This window comes from Pelmatolapia mariae, linkage group LG10_11 (assembly GCF_036321145.2).
Source record: "Pelmatolapia mariae isolate MD_Pm_ZW linkage group LG10_11, Pm_UMD_F_2, whole genome shotgun sequence".
NCBI classification, from domain to species: Eukaryota; Metazoa; Chordata; class Actinopteri; order Cichliformes; family Cichlidae; genus Pelmatolapia; species Pelmatolapia mariae.
This window is the reverse complement of record NC_086236.1, coordinates 41,975,845-41,995,416: the sequence shown is the minus strand read 5'-3', so window position 1 is coordinate 41,995,416 and position 19,572 is coordinate 41,975,845. Positions and strand designations below refer to the sequence as shown.

General features: G+C 43.1%; 1 protein-coding gene across 2 annotated transcripts in view; it reads left to right on the top strand.

Annotated features, from left to right (window-relative positions):
• The window catches only part of LOC134635771 (low-density lipoprotein receptor class A domain-containing protein 4-like), a 247,974-nt gene that overhangs the window by 196,566 nt on the left and 31,836 nt on the right, over positions 1-19,572 (top strand). Inside the window, exon 1 of one of the 2 annotated variants that reach the window (XM_063485309.1) lies at positions 12,723-13,147. The exons of the other annotated variant lie outside the window; for it this stretch is intronic. Coding sequence (XP_063341379.1) covers positions 13,054-13,147 — 94 coding nt within the window. The 5' untranslated portion in view covers positions 12,723-13,053. Of the gene's footprint in view, positions 1-12,722; positions 13,148-19,572 lie in introns of those variants that run through there. 2 annotated transcript variants of the gene reach the window in all.

Below are 19,572 nucleotides of genomic sequence, written 5' to 3'. Positions count from 1 at the left end.
ATCAGACGTTACAGACTCTTCAGGTTATGCCCCAGCATCTGTCATTATTCCTCACATATGGAGATATAGATCAAACACGCATCGTTTTTGCTGCTAATACCACCCTGTGAGACATTTCTATCTACCACAAATGAGATACCACTGCTGACTTGATGCAGTGTTAATGTTGTTGTGTAGCCTTGCCTTTGGTTTTAGCACCTCAGCAGTGAACGCAGCGGTTACAAGCTGTTGTGGGGTGATCTGTTGACTCCCCATAGTCCTGTTTGCTACTACTGTAAAGAGAGGTTGGGGGGCGGAGAGGGGGTTTCGCTAGCAACACAAGCTGTGAGCAGGGACGCTCGCTGGCCTGGTACAAGCTGTTAACTCACTGGTCCTGCTACAGAGCTGTAGGATGGCAGTGAGGCAGACTGTGGTGAACACTGGCTGGGCTGGTACAAGCTGTCACGGTCTGTGCTGTTTACAGGCTGTATGGCGAATGCTGCAGCTAATGAAGCTATATGGTATGATAACATATACGTGTGCGGAGCCCAACCAGTGCGAGCAGGAGTCGCCTGGAAACAGCTGTGTTAGTGTAGGCAGTGTTAGCTTGCCGGTTATGCTAACCTGCTTGTCACTATGTTCTGCCAGGGTGGTAGCAGGTCTGGGGTGCTGCAACATGTTCCCACTGCCATCCATCTGTCAGCCCTTGCTCGGAGCACAGGATCTCTCACCTAATGTAATGTTTTCATTATAGTGCTCAATATGGACGCTATAGCATTTTACGTGGTGTAGCCAGGCAGGCAGAGAGGAGGAGTGTTTGGAGTGTTTGGATCCCGGCAACTTGTTCATATGAGCGTCCATCTGTTCCAGACCTGCTGCCCTCGCAGTCAGAGCTTATGTTGTGACATTCTCGGATGTATGTAACGGATGATATATGAAACCGATATATGAAGTCTCTGTGGAGATGGATTGGTGTTCTAGAGATTTTTCTTGACATGGAAACGAAAAATAGACTGGAGAAAAAAAGATGAAACTAGGTGTTCATTCGGCACTCGACAGTAATGGAAAATCTCACAATGAGTCAGTCAAGCAGAAACAAAAGGAACAGAAAAATGACCTAATTGGGTCTCACATTCAAAAGTTTAATTAGACTTTATAAAACATCCAGATTATTTTGATTAGAGTTTCAATAAAGAAGATTCAGTCAGTAAAGCTAACCGACTACAGCTAATTGTCATGTTTTTTGGGATGCCATTGCAGCATTTGGTGTCTAAAAACAAAAACTCCAACATAACACCCACGTAGTATGTGCACTCGACAGAGAGAGACTAAGAATAATTATCCTCTTTTTAATTAGGAAAAGGCATCAATACTAAAGTAATAGTCGTGTACTTAATTTGTTTTGGCAAGCGATGAGTGAACAAGGTAGGGTAGATGAGGAAGACGAGCCCAGACGGTGCCAATCAGGATAAACAGAGAATAAGCCTGTACATAAAAGCATGTGTTACTGCTGGTTGTGTGAGAAGGAAAAAAAGTTTCACATTTTTACCCAAACTTCAAACAGTCTGGTTAATATTCTAAGGAGCTATGAAAGAAAAGCGTCTGGACTTCTTTAAGTTGTTTGAAGACATTTCACCTCTCATCCGAGAAGCTTCTTCAGTTCTAGGGTCACATGGTGGAGAGTCCCAGATTTAAACCCAGTGGGAGTTTAAATCTGGGACTCTCCACCTTAGACTATGATGACCTGGATGACTGAGAACCTTCACAGACAGTCTGATTAATACTAGATTATCTGAAATTAATCTCTAAATTCACCCATCATGGTAAACATGATGGAACCTTTAGCCACAAAATTTGTCTTGGTGCTAAAAGGGGCTGATTATTGAATATATGTTAATGGTGTGTAGAACCATGACTCACAGAAGCATAAAAGATGGACATAGCTGTATTGAGGTCACCATTTTTTGCCATCTGCATTTTAGTGCTTTGAAACCAGGTGAGATGAGTGCGGGATGGATCTGACTGTGACACTGAATGCTCATCAGCATGTCCATTACATTTTGTTAGCTATATCCTGAATAATCTTCTTTTTGAAACTTAGAATGTTAATAATGATAATAATGATTTCTTCAATATGACCCAACATGAGTGGCTGAACCCATAAACTCTGTTCTCCTAGGACTGGTCAGTGATCCATTGGAAAACTCAGGTTGCTAGTGAGAAATGTGTATTCCCTGACCAGTTGACAAGTGATTGCTAATTGCTTCTGCCGGTTGCTGCTGACTGTCACTAAATGAAATTGTTATAAATAGGGTGCTACACCAAATTGCTCCTTGTAATTGCTTTGGCGAGTAGCAGGTTGCCAAAGTTACCAAAGTTTGCAGTGAGTGCAGACACTTGCCACTTACTCTGAAGAAGTACGATGCAAACCAGAAATCGAGAATGTTGGCCTTTAAAGTCAACTTTATTCCTGAGTGCTGCAAGCAGCACAGTTTAAAAGCTGTAACTTTCACTTGGAAAACTGACACTCGGTTTCTGGTTTGCCTCACACTTTTCACATTTTCACTGCTACTTTGGTGAGTAGTTCACAAGTGTTTGCAGACAAGTCAGTGTCTCCAGTGCAATCTACAGGCAACTGCAGCAACCTGCTAGTGACCAAACAATTGCAAAGAGGTTTTTGGTGCATCTTAAACATCTTTCCAGACAGTTTTATGCTAGTGACTGGCAGCAACCACACGCCAACTTGTCCCAGAATACACATTTAATGACCAGTGGTTACCAGGGCATCACTGACCGGTCTGTGGGCCTAGCAATTTTCACAAAAACTGGAAACAACCTCCAGCAAACATTTGCAAACAGCAATCAATAAATATTTTTCATCACAATCAGGGGTTGTGGGGTATTTGCAGACAGGTATGTAGTCATTTGTGACCAAAGGCTAACTTCTATAGAAAGTCTTTTTTGCAACTGCAGGTCTCGCCCCCTGGTGCTCTTTAAAAAGAATGCCGGTTTAAGGCACTTCCTCTTAGCCTTCACTTTTTATACCCAGAAGCGATATTAATGTTTTACATTGTCTGTGTGAATGATATGTAAATGATAATGTCGTGCATTTCCTGTTAGTGTCCCCAGAAGGCCTTAAAAATCAGTTATGTCAGTTTTCGTTCAGTCAGGGTTAGGCTTTCAAAGGACTATCAATACATTTTTAACAAGACTACTAGGGTACAGTCACGCTAATGTCCCCTAAATCACTTTAGTACAGCAGCGAGCTATGAGCTGAGCTGTGCAGTGACTCTGCCCTCATGCTCATGTGTTATAGATTTAATGATCAGCATATGCTCATTAGAGCTACAAATACACAGTTACAATCACTAGATCTAAAGCTGTTATAGAGGGCCCTATGCACAGACTTACAAAGACTGGAGGAGACATACAGCTTCCTCTGTTTTTCATGCTTTTTTTCTATGAGGATTGAATGGTGATGCCATGGTTTACACAAAGTGTAGAGCTGTCTGTACGGGCAGCAAACCTGGGGATAAAACAGCCACGTAATGGTATAATGGTTGCTGTGAATTGCCTGCAGTGAGAACAACTGCCACATTGAGTGCAAGCAAACGCTTGCTTTGTATTTTGCGACAATACCAACTCTGAAAAAACCAAAAGGAAAGTGAAAAAGCCAGCGCGCTGAAGCGCTGTTGTCCAACACTGACTCTTTCTGAAGTCAGCTGTCTGCACATGTACACAGCGGCTCACTTAAAAGCTGTTTGAAAATCAGATTGCATGTGTGCTTCTGTGTTTTCGTAGCCATGCGTGTGCTTTTGCGCGCACGTGTGCGTCTGTTTGCATGCACTCTCGGCAGCAGGAGGCTGTAACGTGTACCATGCACACTCTGTAGTCACCGCTGTTTATGACTGCATAAAACAACACTCGCTCGCTCTTTCTGTCCCCCTTCCCTCACTTTTACAGACACACATTTACAGCTGCTGTCTCACTGGCTGTGTGATTATCGCCGTCTGGTTCGGGGCTCTTATCAGTGTTGTGACGGAAGTGCGCACGCACACAACACACCTTCAGCCTGCCTGGCTCTCTCCTTCACTTTTCCTTCTCTTTTTCTTCCTCTTTCTATTCCTCTCGCTCAGCTGTGTCGCGTCCTTTCCCCAGCGGCATCGTGGTGTTGCGTCTGCGCTTGCCTTGCTGAGCCGTGTGCCAGTTCAGGATTGGCATTAAAGCCAGACATGAGCTCATCGGCCCAGCTGGGCAGACAGCCCATTACAATGCTCAGCAGAGCCCTACCGCAGGGGTGAAAAGAGCTCAATACCTGCTGATTATCTACTCTTCCTCTCTGTCTGTGCCTCTGTGTCCCTCCCTCACTCACTCACTGGCTTTTGCTTTCACTTTGTTTCTTCTTTTTTCGTTGGCACCTCTCTTTTCCCTCTCTGCTTTTTCTTTTCTCTGTTATTCCTCGACTTTTTCCTTTTCTTACCTTCTGCTCTCTTTTTCTTCTACTATCCCTTATTTTTTTTATCTTCCCTTTATTCGTTTTTTCTTTTATATTCCCACTTTCTTTTATTTTATCTTCCCTGTTTTTCCCTCTTCTTTTCTCTCCTCCCCTGTTTTATCTCATTTTCTCCTCATACATTTTCTTCTTCTATGCTTTCCTTTTATCTTGCCTTGTCTTTTCCTCCTGTCTTCTTTCCTTTTATTCTGTGATGTCCTTTTCTCCCACTCCTTTTGCTCACCTTCTCTTCTTTTTTTTCTTCTCGTCCTCTCTTCATTCATCCCTTTACTCTCAGGATCCTCCACCTCAGGCTCTGTCTCTCGCTTCGTGAACTGTCTTATTCACAAACACACACACACACACACACACACACACACACACACACACACACACACACACACACACACACACACACACACACACACACACTCTGCATCTTTCTGTCTGCTCTGTCATCCCCCTTTCTCTTCTTCTAGCTATCTGTCTCTGACACACACATGCATAACTTTTCACTGAGAGCTGTGGTGTCATTGCAGTGGAGCCTGCGGCAGTAAGAGAGGTAGGGAGGGGTATTCTTTTCAAATGACAGGGGTGTAAGTGAGGTGTGTGCATTTGTGTGTGTGTGTGAAAATGACAGGGGTGGGAAGCCAGACAGCTGGTGCACCTGTGTGGACAGGATATGACACGGCACTGCAGCCAGACAAGGGCAGGAAGCTGCAAATATGATGTGGCATGCCAGACGTTTTTATTGAACGCAACTCTCTACTCTGCAATCTGACTGTCTGGAGTGGCCTTTCTGTTACTTAGCGCTCCGCTGAAGATGCCGAGCTACAGTCGATGCCTAAGCAAACACTCTCTCTCTCTTTCTCTCTCCCTTTCTCTCCTCCCTCGCTCTCCAGCGTTGTCAGCTGGTGAGATGCATTGCGGTTAATTCATGAATCCCATTCAGCCTTGCTATTAAAGCTGAGTCATATCCATCTTTTGTTCTGACATTTGGAAAGGCATTCAGTAATACCCACTCCACACAGAAGTCACGGGGTGTTTCGAGTTATTAGTCTGACTGAAAATGTTATGTTATAGTCAAAATGGATCCTTTGTCATGCGCAAATACTTTCATCACACGAGTCCCACGATAGAGGCTTTTTTGGGATAAACAGGCATTAGTGATGCAGGCAAGAAACTGCTCTTCTTCTTCTTCCTCTGTGCTGTGTTCATTTGCAGTGTCACAGGTTATCCCATATGGTTCACAGCCCGTCAGTTTCTGCTCTTTCTCTGATTTTTGGGTGGAGTTCTGTGGCCACATGGATGAATATTTCATTCAGTTATTTGCTTCCACTGTATTAACCATTTTTGCTGTTTTGGGAATGATTTCCGCCTCCTATTTATTTATTTATTTGGTCAGTATTCCAAAAACAAAAGGTGTTTTGTCACCTGTGCAGTCCAGTCACCTTCTCAAAGAAGGAAGACGTATTTCTTTTGTTCTGCATGCAACTCCATCCACCTGTTTGTATGTCAATTTTCAACTGGAAAACTTGTGTGTCAAAAAAATGTTTTTAACATCCTAATAAGATTCATTTTAACCCAAAATCATGGCCTTTTTTCCAAAGGCTAACCAAGTCGAGCTTAGCGTTAGTTCCCGAAGGGTATGAGCTCACTGATCAACAGATTCATTGCATATGCAAGCTGCTTTGAAACCCACCTCTACCTCAAAATCTCCTTTTATGCCTTTTCTGACTGTTTTGATTTGATTGGCTGTTTTATTTTGAACATGCAAAAAAAATAATTGTAAACAGAAAAAAGTATTAGGAAAAAAAAGAAAGTTGCCATGAATAACTCTGTATAGCACACAATTTACTTGCTCGAAAAGGAAACGGAGAAAGTTTACACTTGCAACAAATCAGTGTTCATTGAGATATAATGAGACTATATATATTTATAACTGTATCCAAGGCTACACACACTTAGATAGTACACATTGCAAAACAACAAACTACATTTTTTCACTAACGTATACCTCCTATGATTAACATCCCTCTAAGTCCTGCACCTTTTGAAAATGATCTCCTTTTATTTGTTTTTAAACTGAGTTATGATTGGACATTCTTTTAATTCCACCCTTAAACTTTTCCACACACATAAACACATGTGATGTTTTTATGCCCATGAAACCCTTTGAACCTCTACATGTGCTGACACCTGCTCTGTGCTGCACTGGGGCCCTGCTGCTGCTCTGGGGGCTCACAGTAAATCACTGTAAATGGAAATCTTCTTTTGACTATAAGGGCCCTGACTAAAAAAGTTTTGGCTCAGACATACGACCGCCAACAAACAAACCTCGTATGTATATAACAGCAGCGCATTAGTTGGCATTTTCTACCTAAATGTTAGTATTTGTGTTACATTTGGATGGAAACTACTACTACTTTCACACCTGTAATTTTACCCAGTGATTCAGATAACTGACAAGATGATAAAAGATGCATTAGTGCTTTTATGCCCCGGTCCTTTAAAGAATCATGCTGAAAACAAACCAAGAGGTGATCACATATGGACAGACAGGTCAGTTTTGGTGTGCTGGCAGTTTTGGAGATAGTTTGGAGATCCTTTAATAAACATACAAATTTACCTGATGAAAATAGGTAAAATAGGTAAAAGTACACAAGCTTAATCAGGAACATACAGAGATTAAAAGTTAAAAAGTAAAACTTTTTCAGCAGAAAAATAGCCTTGTGTGACTGTAATATTATGCATAATACATCATAGATTATCATTACATGAGCATGAATACAGAAGTGAGCTTCCTTGTATATGGCCTTTCCTTTATTGACCTTAAAGGAGCAAAAGATTCCTAATTAGCCCAATTACCTGATTAGTTCACATCTTCAAACGTCTTTCTTTGTCAGTCAGTAATTAAAGTAAATTCAATGAAAATGTAGATCATAACATTTAATAAGTTGAGTGTTGAGTACTTTTGCTTAAAAATCCCTTAATTATGTTAGTCAACAAATCAATAAATGAATTATTTCTGCTCTGTTGGGGTATACTTTAGAGATTTAAAGGGTCCTGAATATCCTGAAGGGATACTTTAAGTAGTCATATAGAAACAACTACCTGTTTGCTGTGTTTTCAGCAGAAAATGATGTCCCACTTGTTGTACGCAGCACACTGTTCTATAAAATATTACGTTTTATATACCTGTTTTTACTGTGATTTTTGATTATAATTTAACCAGAAATAAAAGACTTGATTCAAAACACAAAATGAGTGTAAGTTCAGAGGTGTCGGTGTAGTTTTCTGTATAAAAAGTCCTTCTCATACAGGAAAAAATACTGTATTTAGTGTAAAGTATAACTGTGATTTGCCCTTTAAACAGCTCACAGTGAGAACTTTAATCTGTCTTTAAAGAAATGAGCCGTAGAACCGGACTCTTTTATTTTTCTCTGTGTCCTCCTCTCTGCTCCCTCGTGCCATCTGATGAAGACGAGGCATAATTGATTCAAAGCTTAAACCTTTGCCTGGGAGACAGCTTTGATTTCACAAGTAATGGAGCGACAGAGAGGAGACACGAGAAGGACTGAAGGGAAGACACCAGGGAAGGAAAGCAACTTTTTCCACTCCGTGTTTGGGATGCTGGATGGAAACAGGCCTCTTTCTGAGATGAGCCACAAGATGGCGCTATAAAGTAGCTTGCAGCTCAGCACCACACTGGCTGGGATGGAGAAGTTGCCCTTGTTTTTTTAAGAGGGGAGGGATGGAGCTACCCTCAACTGAGACCTTTGCTGTGCTGCTTTTTCCCCACTACTGGCCCGACCGCATCACTGATGCACTCATGGTCTCCTCACAAACAACTCATGTAAACTCTGAGTCATCCGTGGCATCTTTTATACTGTTACTGTTACTGCTACTGTCTTACTGTCATCTGTCAGCTGTCTTTTTATCTGGAAAGTCACGGGGAAGTGACAGGTGGGAAATGGTCCGTGTATCCAAACATACATATGCATGAGACGGGCGTCCCGTGGCTAAAGATGGACCTGTTGCCATCCGAAGTGTGGGTTTTGTGCAGACACACGGTGGTGGTGTTTCCTCTCCTGTCTATGCTGCATTAAAAAGTGTGCATTGTCAGATCTTTAAAGGGCCGTCACGTTAACGCGTCGCGCTTCGATTCACAAAACAGCAGCAACAGTAACACTAACACTGCAGTGAACTCCTGAGTAAGCATGTGTGAGCAGGAAAGCCCGCACTCCCAAAGTTCCAAAAATAGATCCACGTGCACGTGCCGAGCATGATAAACCTATCAACCTAAAGTTAGGATTCCTCAAATACACGATGAGACAGACGTTTCCCGAGAGACCCACAGAGAGAGCGCCTGTGTGTGTATGCAGACTATAGGCGGGTGGGGGTGGAGTGGGGGGCTGGTAGACACGAGTGCATTTGGTATTCAGCCGTGCCTAGTATTTATCTGTCTGCTGGCTGTCTGGTCTGGTCTGGCCTGTTAGTGGTGTCACCCTGCGTGCTCCCCAGGGGACTAAATTGACGCTCCAGACAGACTGTGCATGTGTGCGCTTGCATTTTTGTGGTTGTGGTGGTGGATGGATGTGGGCTGCAAGAGTGTGAATCGATGTGTGTCTGTCTGTGGATGAGAGCTTGTCTGGGATGTGTGTGCATGGCTGTGACCTCAGATCAAGACATTAAAAAAAATGTAAAAAATGGTCTTTAGTGCATCGATATCGTTGCTTTAGCTGACAACACAGCAGTGCCTCAATTTGTTGCTTCAATAAAATTATGACAGCTGCCAGGCATTTGTAAATTGTTTCAGGGTCACGCAGTCTGTTCTCTTCCGAAGGTGTCAGTCCACTTGTAGAGGAGTGTAGAAGCCGCTGTCAAGGAAAATATTTTTGCATGATTGGATATAGAACTTGGCTAGTGATGCGGCACTTAATGCAGAACATCTGTCGGAGGTCTTTGCTTTCCCCATTTACTTATTTTCCTTCACAGAGGTCCATTTCATTTTATTGCCTTCGGTTACTGATGTCTTCAGAGTGAAAACGGTCAAACCGCACCCCCTCTGAGCAGGCATTTCTCATTTTTCACTCCCAGCACACACGATATGTGATGCGATTTTCTCCCATGGCATTTCTATGATTTGCTGCAGAAGTGGTGTGCAAGAGAGCAGGCCTGTGATCAGAAGAGCCATTCCTATATTATTCCCTCTTTGCTCTATTTTCTTGGAATGCCACCTGGAAGAGCTTCATTCCTCCTGTAAAATGGTCCGTGGACCATCATGAGGCCATGCAGTTGGTAAAAGGCTCTAAGCCTGGCCCGCTCATTACTCCAATCATCATCTCTGGTCTTTCATATAATTACTTGTTGCCAGTTCATGCTTTCCATGTGCACAGCCTGATGAGGTTCCATTTATACTAGAACAGGTCACACGTCCATCTGCTACATTTATTTTTTTTTTCCACATAAATGGCAACTTTGAGGACTGAAAATGAAGCTAATGTCCAAGTAGTAAAAATTGCAGTTCCTTTAACATCCACTTGAGGCTGTATCCAAAAGTGAGTCAGTCCCCATAGACTTTTGTGTTAAAATGCCCAAAGTCATCCATCAAAATGACTTTGTACTGGGATGGTGTGGAGACCAGTGTTGCCATTCTGATGGACAGGTATGCCAACAAAAGTATTGGTAGCTGGAAGCTGTTTGCTCGGTTTCAACTACACTAATTCAAGTCACTGAATTAGACCACCTGATTGTTTTTGTGCTGTTGGTACCTTTTGGAATTATCTGACCAATAATAAAAATAAATAGCATGCTCTGCGGTACAAGCCAACCAAAACTCAGTTTTGCTGATTGAAGTTCTCTTATTTTATTGCAGTTACTTGATTGTCAGACATTTACACATGTTCATAATGGGCATGAGGTCATGGTAATTTTAGGTGTTTCCGGAGAGGAATGATTGTAAAGCATACATATTTAATGACTTTAAAGAACAAGTATTGGGTGCACAAGTTTGTGTAAATTGGAGAAAATCCAAAATAAATTCAGATTCAAAACACCACTAATATTTGGTTAAACAGCAACTTGCATCTTGACCAGATGCTTTTGGTTTGCCATCAACAAGCTTCTGGCATAATTCTGGCTGGATATTTGACCACTGGTTGGTTTCCTGGCACAGACCTGGCTTATAAGCATAGTCCAAATAAACAAGCCTAATGCCTTCTAGAGAAAAGTATTATGGAAAGACAAAACAAAGACTGAGCTATTTGTTCACAATGAACAGATGTATGTTTTATGTTTGGAGGATTATAGGTGAGGCTTTCAAACTTAAAAACACTGTACCAACTGTCAAGCATGGTAGTGGCACCATCATACTCAGTGGCGTTTTTGCTGTCAGTGATACTGGTAGAAGTAGTAGAAAAATTCTTCCACTTCACCTCAAATCAACAGCTACACAGCTGAAATTTAGACATAATTGGGCGTTCCATCAAGAGAAACACACATGAAAACTGGTTTTGGAATGGATAAAGCAGGCTAACATTAAGCTGCCAGAATGGCTTTCCAAAAGCCCTGACCTAATGAACATTTGTGGACCATGCTTAAAAATCAGGGTTATGTGAAAAAATCAATCAATTACACAAAGAAGAGTAATTAAATATCCACTCAGAATTATCCTAAAAGCTTGGTGATGGCTACCAAAAGCATCTGATTAAGATAACATTTGATAAGGGATATTAAACCAAATACAGTGTACACTTTTGACACGTTTGGATAATCCAAATATGGGGATCCAAAATAAATTAAAACTTCTTGTCAGAGTTTAAAGAACAGTTGAAATAAATTATGAAAAGCCCATGACATTAATGCCTAATGACTACATGTAAATCTTTGACCTCAACTAAATATGTGTCTGTGCTTTACAGTCACATGATTTATAGATGCAGCTTGCTAACCAAGTTTGCTATCCTTAGTAATGTGATCTCTGACATGGCAGTGACCAATGTGGGAAGCCCAGAAATCTTTAATACACAGCTTATGGTTCCAAACAGCAATAGGATGGGGAAAAAAAGTGACTTCAGGACTACTAGATCAAGAGTTCCTGCAACACTTATAGCAAAATATAGCAGAATACACGAATGTGTTTCCTTGTAGAGCAGATCTTTTAATAATAAATAATTTAAAAAAACCCCAATGTGAATTCTCTTGCACAGCCTCAGTGATATGTTCAAAATAAAGTATACTTTATATCCTTTATAGTATATTAGAGTATCCTTTATAGTATCTTTAGATGCACCTGCAAATTTAGGAATCTAATATGACCAGCTAAGAGACTATTAACCTACAACTTGTTTTATCCTCTGCACAAATAAAGTCAAAAACTTGCAAGCTCTATGATGACCTTACTTGGTCCCTGAACCTTAGCTTGGTAACCTCCTGGACTAGAGTGGCATTCAGAGCCCCTCTCAGATTTGGGCAGCCCAGTTTATTTATAGACTGTGTATGTGTGTGTTGGATGGAATGGCTGCACTGTTGGTTAGATTAAGCAGGGATGTGCTGGGGGCGGGGGGGGGTTTGCCTCTCTGCTGCACATGTGGCCCTGAACCACAAGACTAGCTTGGGGGGTCACCTCAAGGTTAGCCCCTTTAAAGAGCCGACTCTATTGGCTGTGGCCGGCCATAACAAGGGAGTGAAACTCGAAGCGCTTTCCCCACCCTCCCCAAATAACACACCAGACCTACCAGGTCCAGCCCTCCTCTCTCCCCCCAACTCCTTTCTCTCACAGCCATTGTCAACCACGACCCGTCTGCTAGATTTCTAAGTCAGGTCAGCCACCCCTTTCAGCCTCACCAATGTGCGGCCTGCCCCCTGCAACCCAGACACGCGTGCACACTACCATAAAGTACAACCGCTGTCCCATCCTCTGCACATTGCTGCCTTCAAGTGCTCCTCTTACAATTCACTGTCATATTAAAATGTGGGAATGTGAATGCATTTGATGGTCATTAATTTGAAGATTTGTTGGATTTAGTGTCAATTTTACATACAGGGTGTGGGACTACGTTTATTTTGTTGCTTTTTTTCCTAGCTGGCTAAAGTCAGGGTAGTGATATTTCTTAGCGCTCCTGAAGGCAGCGTCTCCTCCCTCCCGTAACCCCCCTCCTCCTCCCCACCCCGTCGCTGTCCCTCCCCCGAAGCTCTCTGATAGGCCGCTGCGGCATTCTGTCAGTTTACGGGCGTGGCTTGAGGACGCCGTGTCTGCCGTGCTGTAGTAGGGTAAAGACAGCTGCTCTCAGCTACGGAGGAAGGAACGGAAAAAGCCGTACAATGCATTAACCACAGGCAATGGCTCGTCCCCAGCTCTCTCAGTGATTCTCCCACCGAGCCGCTCCGAGAGAATTATGGCGTGAGAAAAGCCGTGGGATAATTAAAGCGAAACTGTCGGGAGTTACTTGTAGCGGCAGACTCTGCTGCTGCTGCCTGGAAGTTTTTCGTTGTTTTCCCGTCGGGGGGCCCCGACGCTGGCGGCGGCGGCGGCGGCGGCGGCTCTCTCCCCGGAGCGGTGTCCCGGTCTGCCCAGCCCCATGCAAAACCTAACGGCTCCTGGCGGCCCCGGCAATTCCAATGTCACCTGCTCCTGCAACTGCACCGCTTCCCAGCCACAGGGAATGGAGATATGTGAGTAACATTAGCTGCTCCTCTTACGAGTTCTCCTGACCTTAAAAACCTACCGACAGACTTTAGTGCCTAATCCGTTTTATGTGCACTCTCCAGTGTGGCAACAGAAGCACAACAAATCAGACTTAGTGTTCATCCAACACGGTTAAACAGTTCTGCTATTAACTCGCTGTGGGCCGCTCTAAATACCTTAGAGGAAACCGATAATTCTTCTGTATGGACTTTCAGCATGTCTGCGCTGTCCAGCAGAAAGTTTATGGTGACCTCATAGCACTTAGTGGTATTTATAACCTCTTTTATTGTCTTTATTTGACTTAAAGTGTGTCTCTACCACACCGTGTGGACTTTTTAGTGGTTATGTCAGGCGTTGGCGTACGTTTAAGCTCTTAGGTGCCCATTACTATTACTCGGGCACACTGTAGTACTCAACAGTTAGCTTATTAAGAAATATCAATATGTGTGTACTTCCAGCTTAGTATTAAAAAAGCTTTTAATAATCTACTGCGTTTTCCAGAAGTAGTATTTTTCTCACTTGAAGTTGGTTTTACAGTGGCACTGTATGACCCTATAGGGCTGCCTGGCTGTGCAAATGCTCTCGGAGCTCACCACAGAGGGTTAAATAGTTTGCCTGTCAGCACAGACAGGAAACGCTTGAATGGTATGTTATGTCTGTCTGCCTTCTGAGCAGCCCAAAGAGAAACTATCATTATCAGCTCTGCTCTAATGCTGCTGCCTGCTAGATCCACTGCAGATGTTCCTCTTTATGACTGAGCATTCAGGAAAAAAGCAAAAAAAAAAAAGCACAGCAGGCAGACATGTAGAGACAGCAGAGGACAGCCAGACGCATAGTGAGTGTATCCATGCAGTGTGACAGATCTACAGACAGACAGAGGAAGACAAATAAACAGGAGACGGGCACATAGCAGACAAGGCGGGTAGATTCACAACCAGGCAGCCAGGCAAGTACCGACAGAGATATAAACAGAGATGCGGGAGAGCCAGACAGGCAGATATATTGACAGACAGACACGCAGACAAGCTACAGACGTACGGACAGAAGGACAGACAGAGTTACACTGATGTGTAATTTCCACTGGGGTCGAGGCCAGGGCCGGGCAACATGAGGTGAACACAGGATATTAGATTCAGATTTGGCAGCAGACTGTGGTTGTGCTGACGCCACATTGCAACCAAGAAGTAAGTGTGTGTGTGCGCGCCTGTGCGCTTATCTGGCAGACGGACTGGTGTTCCTCCATTCGTTTTTCTGTGGCATCATGGTACTGCTAGCCAGGAAAAGCACATAGTCAGGCATGAAGTGGTGCACGCACAGATCGACTGGTACAGCACGGAGCCTAATTAGATAATCCAGGAGGACTGTCTCAGACTGAGCAGTGCAGCAAGAGGAGGGAAAAAGTGGAATGGTTGCTCTGATTGACACTTGCAAAGTATTAAACTAGCAAACAAACTGCGTTGTGGGTTCACACTCACAACTTTGAATAAATGCTGGCCTGGTATTTTCAGTGCATTTCTCCTCATCTTAATGTCTCACTAGTCGGAGGGAGCTCCATTCACAAGTGGTTTGAAATAGCTGTGTTCTACTGTAGTGGCCGTCTGGTTTGAAAAGAGCTCTTGTTTGTCGGCTGTGTTGTCATGCAGACTCGGCAAGGCTGAATAATGCAGCTCATGCTTTGATGATTTCTCTGGCTGCAGAAAAGAGCTACAGTCTGCCTCTTTTCTTTTTTTTTTTCTCTCTCTCCCCTTTTTTATAAAGCGTAGCAGGCGTCTCACTGGTGTGTTTCCTCTTTCATTCAGACGAGGAGGAAAATTGAAAGGGACTTGGAACATAGAGGGATCACAGCGCAGACAGTGTGTCATGGCCAGGAACCGAACCTCAGCCTACACTGGGATTCACATGTAGGATTTGAAAGGCAGAGACCTCTTAACAAGTGTTAGTCTCCTAGCTGTTGCTGTGCTTGGATTCATTGTGTGGTGCATTTATCTCGTATAGTAGGCATGGTATTTTAAAGTCCTGTTTTCACACAGCAGCACCAGTCACTGCGCATCCTTTAGCTTTAACCTACAGTTAGCTGCCCGGCTAAAGAGGCAGAGAGATAAAAGCTTTAACTGGATAGCTGCTCACCTTTTCTTTTGAAGGTGTCGTCCCTGCAGGGTCACACTGCAAACATGTGTTCGGCAAACATATTACACTCTTAAGTCATTTAATCTGATATTGTCTCTTACTGCTATTATCAGGGGAAATGCTATATGTCAGCTGCCTTAGATCATTCTACTTGAACCTAGTGCAAACCCTGTTTCTACAAAACCTTGGGAAATGTCTCAGTAGTAATGCAGTGGTTGGTTCTGTAATCTGGATTGAAAATGGTTAAATCAGGAAAACTGATTAGAAAAGTAAGATTGTATTTTGGGACAAGGCTGCAGATCAGCTGATGCATAATGGCATCATTCAATTAGGTAAAAGTCAGACGCAAGCATGATGATGAGTTGACCGACTAACGGGGCAGACGCCACAATAACAGACCAGTTGTAGCTTCCTTGTTTTTCCAAACCTGAGTGATGTCATTGGTTGAGGAGATGCCGGGGACCAATAGATGATTGTGAGCCTGTACCTAACCGTCTTTCTTATGTTTGGACTGAAAAAGCAATTGCGTCGCAATTATCGATCCTTTAGCCTGGTTTATACAGTACACAATAACTATATTGCAACCAAATGTGTCGAAAATAAAACTCAAAATACAAACCCTTGTGTAGAATATTCCTAGAATCATCCTCCTGGTTCTTAAGAAGCACGCACAAACACACATCTGTCTCTGGGGAATGTCCTGGTCCCTGTATCGGAGACTTAAGTGACCGTCTGCGCTGTGTGTATGTAACAGTTAGCCTGCAGCGGGGGCAAGCCAGCCAGACGGATGTAAATGGCCTGATCTGTAATCCTGTGTGTGAGTGGTGTTAGTGTGTAGGTGGCAGCGGGGTCATCTGTCAACTACCTCAGGCCAAACACGCACACGGCTACTTGTTGACTCTCCCTCAAACGCACACGCAAAAATGTACACATGGGCACACGCACACACACATTTACAGATGTATACACACAGACACGCAAACAGACAGGCACTCTCAGGCTCAGCCAATATTTACCCTGCAGTCTGCAGCCAGACAGCCAATCCAATCTCTCACTAAGCTCTTTGTTGTGTGTTTGGGGTTAGGGGTGGTTTTCTTTTGGGGGGGGGGGTTGTTTGTAGAGGTGTTGTTGATTTGGAATTAGTTTAGTTTTTTTTTAGGTGTGTTATTAATGAATTCTAACATAGAAATTCAGGGACCTTGGGGAGGGGAGTGGCGAGGACAACCAAACAACAGCATTTTAAAAAAAAGAAAAAAAAGACCCCCCCCCCCAGACAGATTTATTTTGCGATCACTGCTCTTGTAATTAATTTCACAGGGAATTTCTGCACTTGGTTAGTGTCTCTCAATGGGGACTTATTTAGTCTGCCACCTCTCCTGAGCTGAGGGGTGTAGCAGTAGAACAGCAGTGCTCAACTTGCAGGCGTTAAGAAAGAGCTCCTTGTCTTTTGGTACAGAGCTGGTGACGAGGGGTCCCCAGACCCAGTTTTTACACCACAGAGCTGACCTCCAGACACACCGTGCAGACCTGAGAGTAACATTAGCTCACCTTCGGGCAAAGCCGCTGTGAAAATGTAAAGACGTTTGATGTAGGTTTGACCAATTGCTTGAGTATTAGTCAAAATTTATATATTTATATGTCATATAATATAAATCTGTGGGAAGCTATTTTAATTTTTTTTCTTTCTTTTTTTTTAAAGCAACATTTAACTGCAGCATCTCACGTAAAAGGATTTGCAGCTCTTTGTCTTTTGTGATAATTGGCTATAATGTGCATCTTTCACTGAATTTGCAGACTTAGTAATCAGGATAATATATTAGCAGAGTTTAAACTAATAGAGATGGCTCTAATATTGTTTGTTTTTTTTTCCAACACTCTGTTGAAGTCTCTTAACTGCCACCAGGTCACTCACCTAGTGTTGGAGTTAGAACTGGGTTTTGTTTTTTACTCACTTTTAGCTCGTTGTTTTTTAGAAGTAAGTCCCCTTTCAGGTTGTTAGCACTCATTGGTTTCCTAGCACACTGTTTTACAAACATGGCATGAATATTACGAACAGCAATTTTTTTTTTTTTTAAAGCAAGTTTGTTTGTTTGCAGTGCGCTACAGCGGTATGGAAAGCAGCTTTGTCGCTGACGTGTGACAGCTCTTGTTTGTTTGGGTTGAGTGTCTCGGTCTCCATGTTACAGAGCCTGTTGTTAGAGTCCATGTTATAAAATATTTAATATGTCATGTTAGCGCAGCAGGGGTACGATTTGTTACGCTTTTTTTTTTTCTTTGCTTTTTTTGGTTTATGTTTTCTGCAGTTTTCGGCCTTAAATCAGCTTGACCACCGTTCAGCTCTACCCGCTCAACAACATTCTTATCTCCCGACTCTGTAACCCTGTGGTTTTGGAATCAAACTGACAACCCTTGACGCTCCACACACTGTGGAAAATGCAGCCCTGGAGCTGCAGCTTGTCTTTCTTCAGCTGAACAGGTCAAGTTCAGGAGGCAGCCTCCCCAGCCCAAAGCTGCTGAAAAGGTCAATCCTCGACTTCCTCCTTCCACTCGTCCCGGCAGCACCTTCGCTGCTCCATTCACAAGTTAGTTGCTGGCTGCTGGGACGCCCTTTGTGTCTAGTTTCTGCACCCCCAACACGCGTATACACACACTCCAGACCTCCTCCCCTAGTTCCCAAAATGCCCTTGGGACTAGGGCAGATTTGTAGTCGTAGTGTGTTTGAAGACAGACCATCCATCAAGTGTGTGTGGTGGTGGGGGTGGGGTCGGTTAGTAGTCTGCTGTCTCTGTCAGCATCTATTTACACACAGTTCGACTGTCTGAGATGCTAAAGAGCTCGGTGAATGAATCAGCCCTGCTGTCTGCTGCGTGTCTTATGACTCCAGGTCTACGGGCACGAATGGGGACCTATTACAGTCAAACAAGACGCTGCACTCCAGACACACACTGGCAGACAGTAGCCCCCTTTTCCCCCTCATGCTGCAGGTCTGTTTTTCCCAGCATCGAGACAAACGAGATGTTTGGCATGTCTATTAGCCTTTGTGAAACCATGTCTGACTGCACATCTCGTCTCCTCTCCTTACTTGAAACAAAGTGGCGATTACCGCCTTAAAATTAAAAAAAGAAAAGAAAAGGAAAAAAAACATCAACTGAAATGCTGTGCCACCCGCTGTTTGTCAGATTTTGGGTAATCCGTTTGTTTATATGAGCAGGAACACCCAGACAGTGGAGTAATGACATGTCTCTTCAAGTGGTTTGCAGGGTTTTCCTTGGATTCTGAGAGGCTTACATGCTGAAGTTTCCACAGGGGTGGCACCAGTGTGTGTGTGTGTGTGGGGTGGGGGGGTGTCGTCGAGGCCTCTACACTTACTATGGGGACTTTAGTGCTTCAGACAACATTTAAAAAGTTCTTCTGCAAGACAGATATGCATGGACGACCATTTTTATGATCACAAAGAAAACCTAGCTTTTACATAACTCCCTGATATTCAAATAGTCTGTAACAGAAGGGAAGACCTCGACAGGATATATGCTGTTTCAGCTATTATAAAAATAAAAGGGTTGACAGCTGTACAATGTGGTGTTTTGCAGCATGCTCTTTGAAGTTTAGCTAATGTATTTGGAACTTTATTCTGTGATGAAGAAGATGATGCATAAAGCAGCATTTTGTATATTTTCTACATGTGACAAGGAGCACTCCTACATACGTAGGGGGAAAAAGTTGTTTAAAGCTTTTGCTGTACAGAAGAAAAATACAGAGTATGGTTTACATCCATGTAGTAATTCAAACTCTCTTTGCTCTGAGGTCAGGGACTAAACCAAACTGAGGCAGCAGTCGAATTAAAATGACTGCTTTCGTCAATGAAGTCTGGTGGATTATAACTGCATTACTTGTCAGAAAGAGCTGTCTGAAGGCTGGTTAAATGGTGATAAATATAAATATGGCAAACAATTATACCCACATCGATTCTCTTAGGTGTCTAAAGTTTGTGTGTCAACACCGCTGCTTACATTAGTTTTATGTGCTGGTTGGTGCTCCTGCCTGCTTGAGGGTGTCTCAAGGATGGATCTGAGTCACAAAGTCAGACATCCATTTTTCATAATGATATGTCTAAAACGGAGCTATTAAGCTTCCTAAAAACTTGCTAACGTTGAATCATTCTGTTATTCAAAGTGTTCTTGACGTCTCACCTGTTGCATTTGTTGCCATTTATCCTAAAAAAAAATTGAGCTGTGATTATTGCAAAGTTAACAAGTTAAACTGTGTGCAGTGCTGATGACTTTTG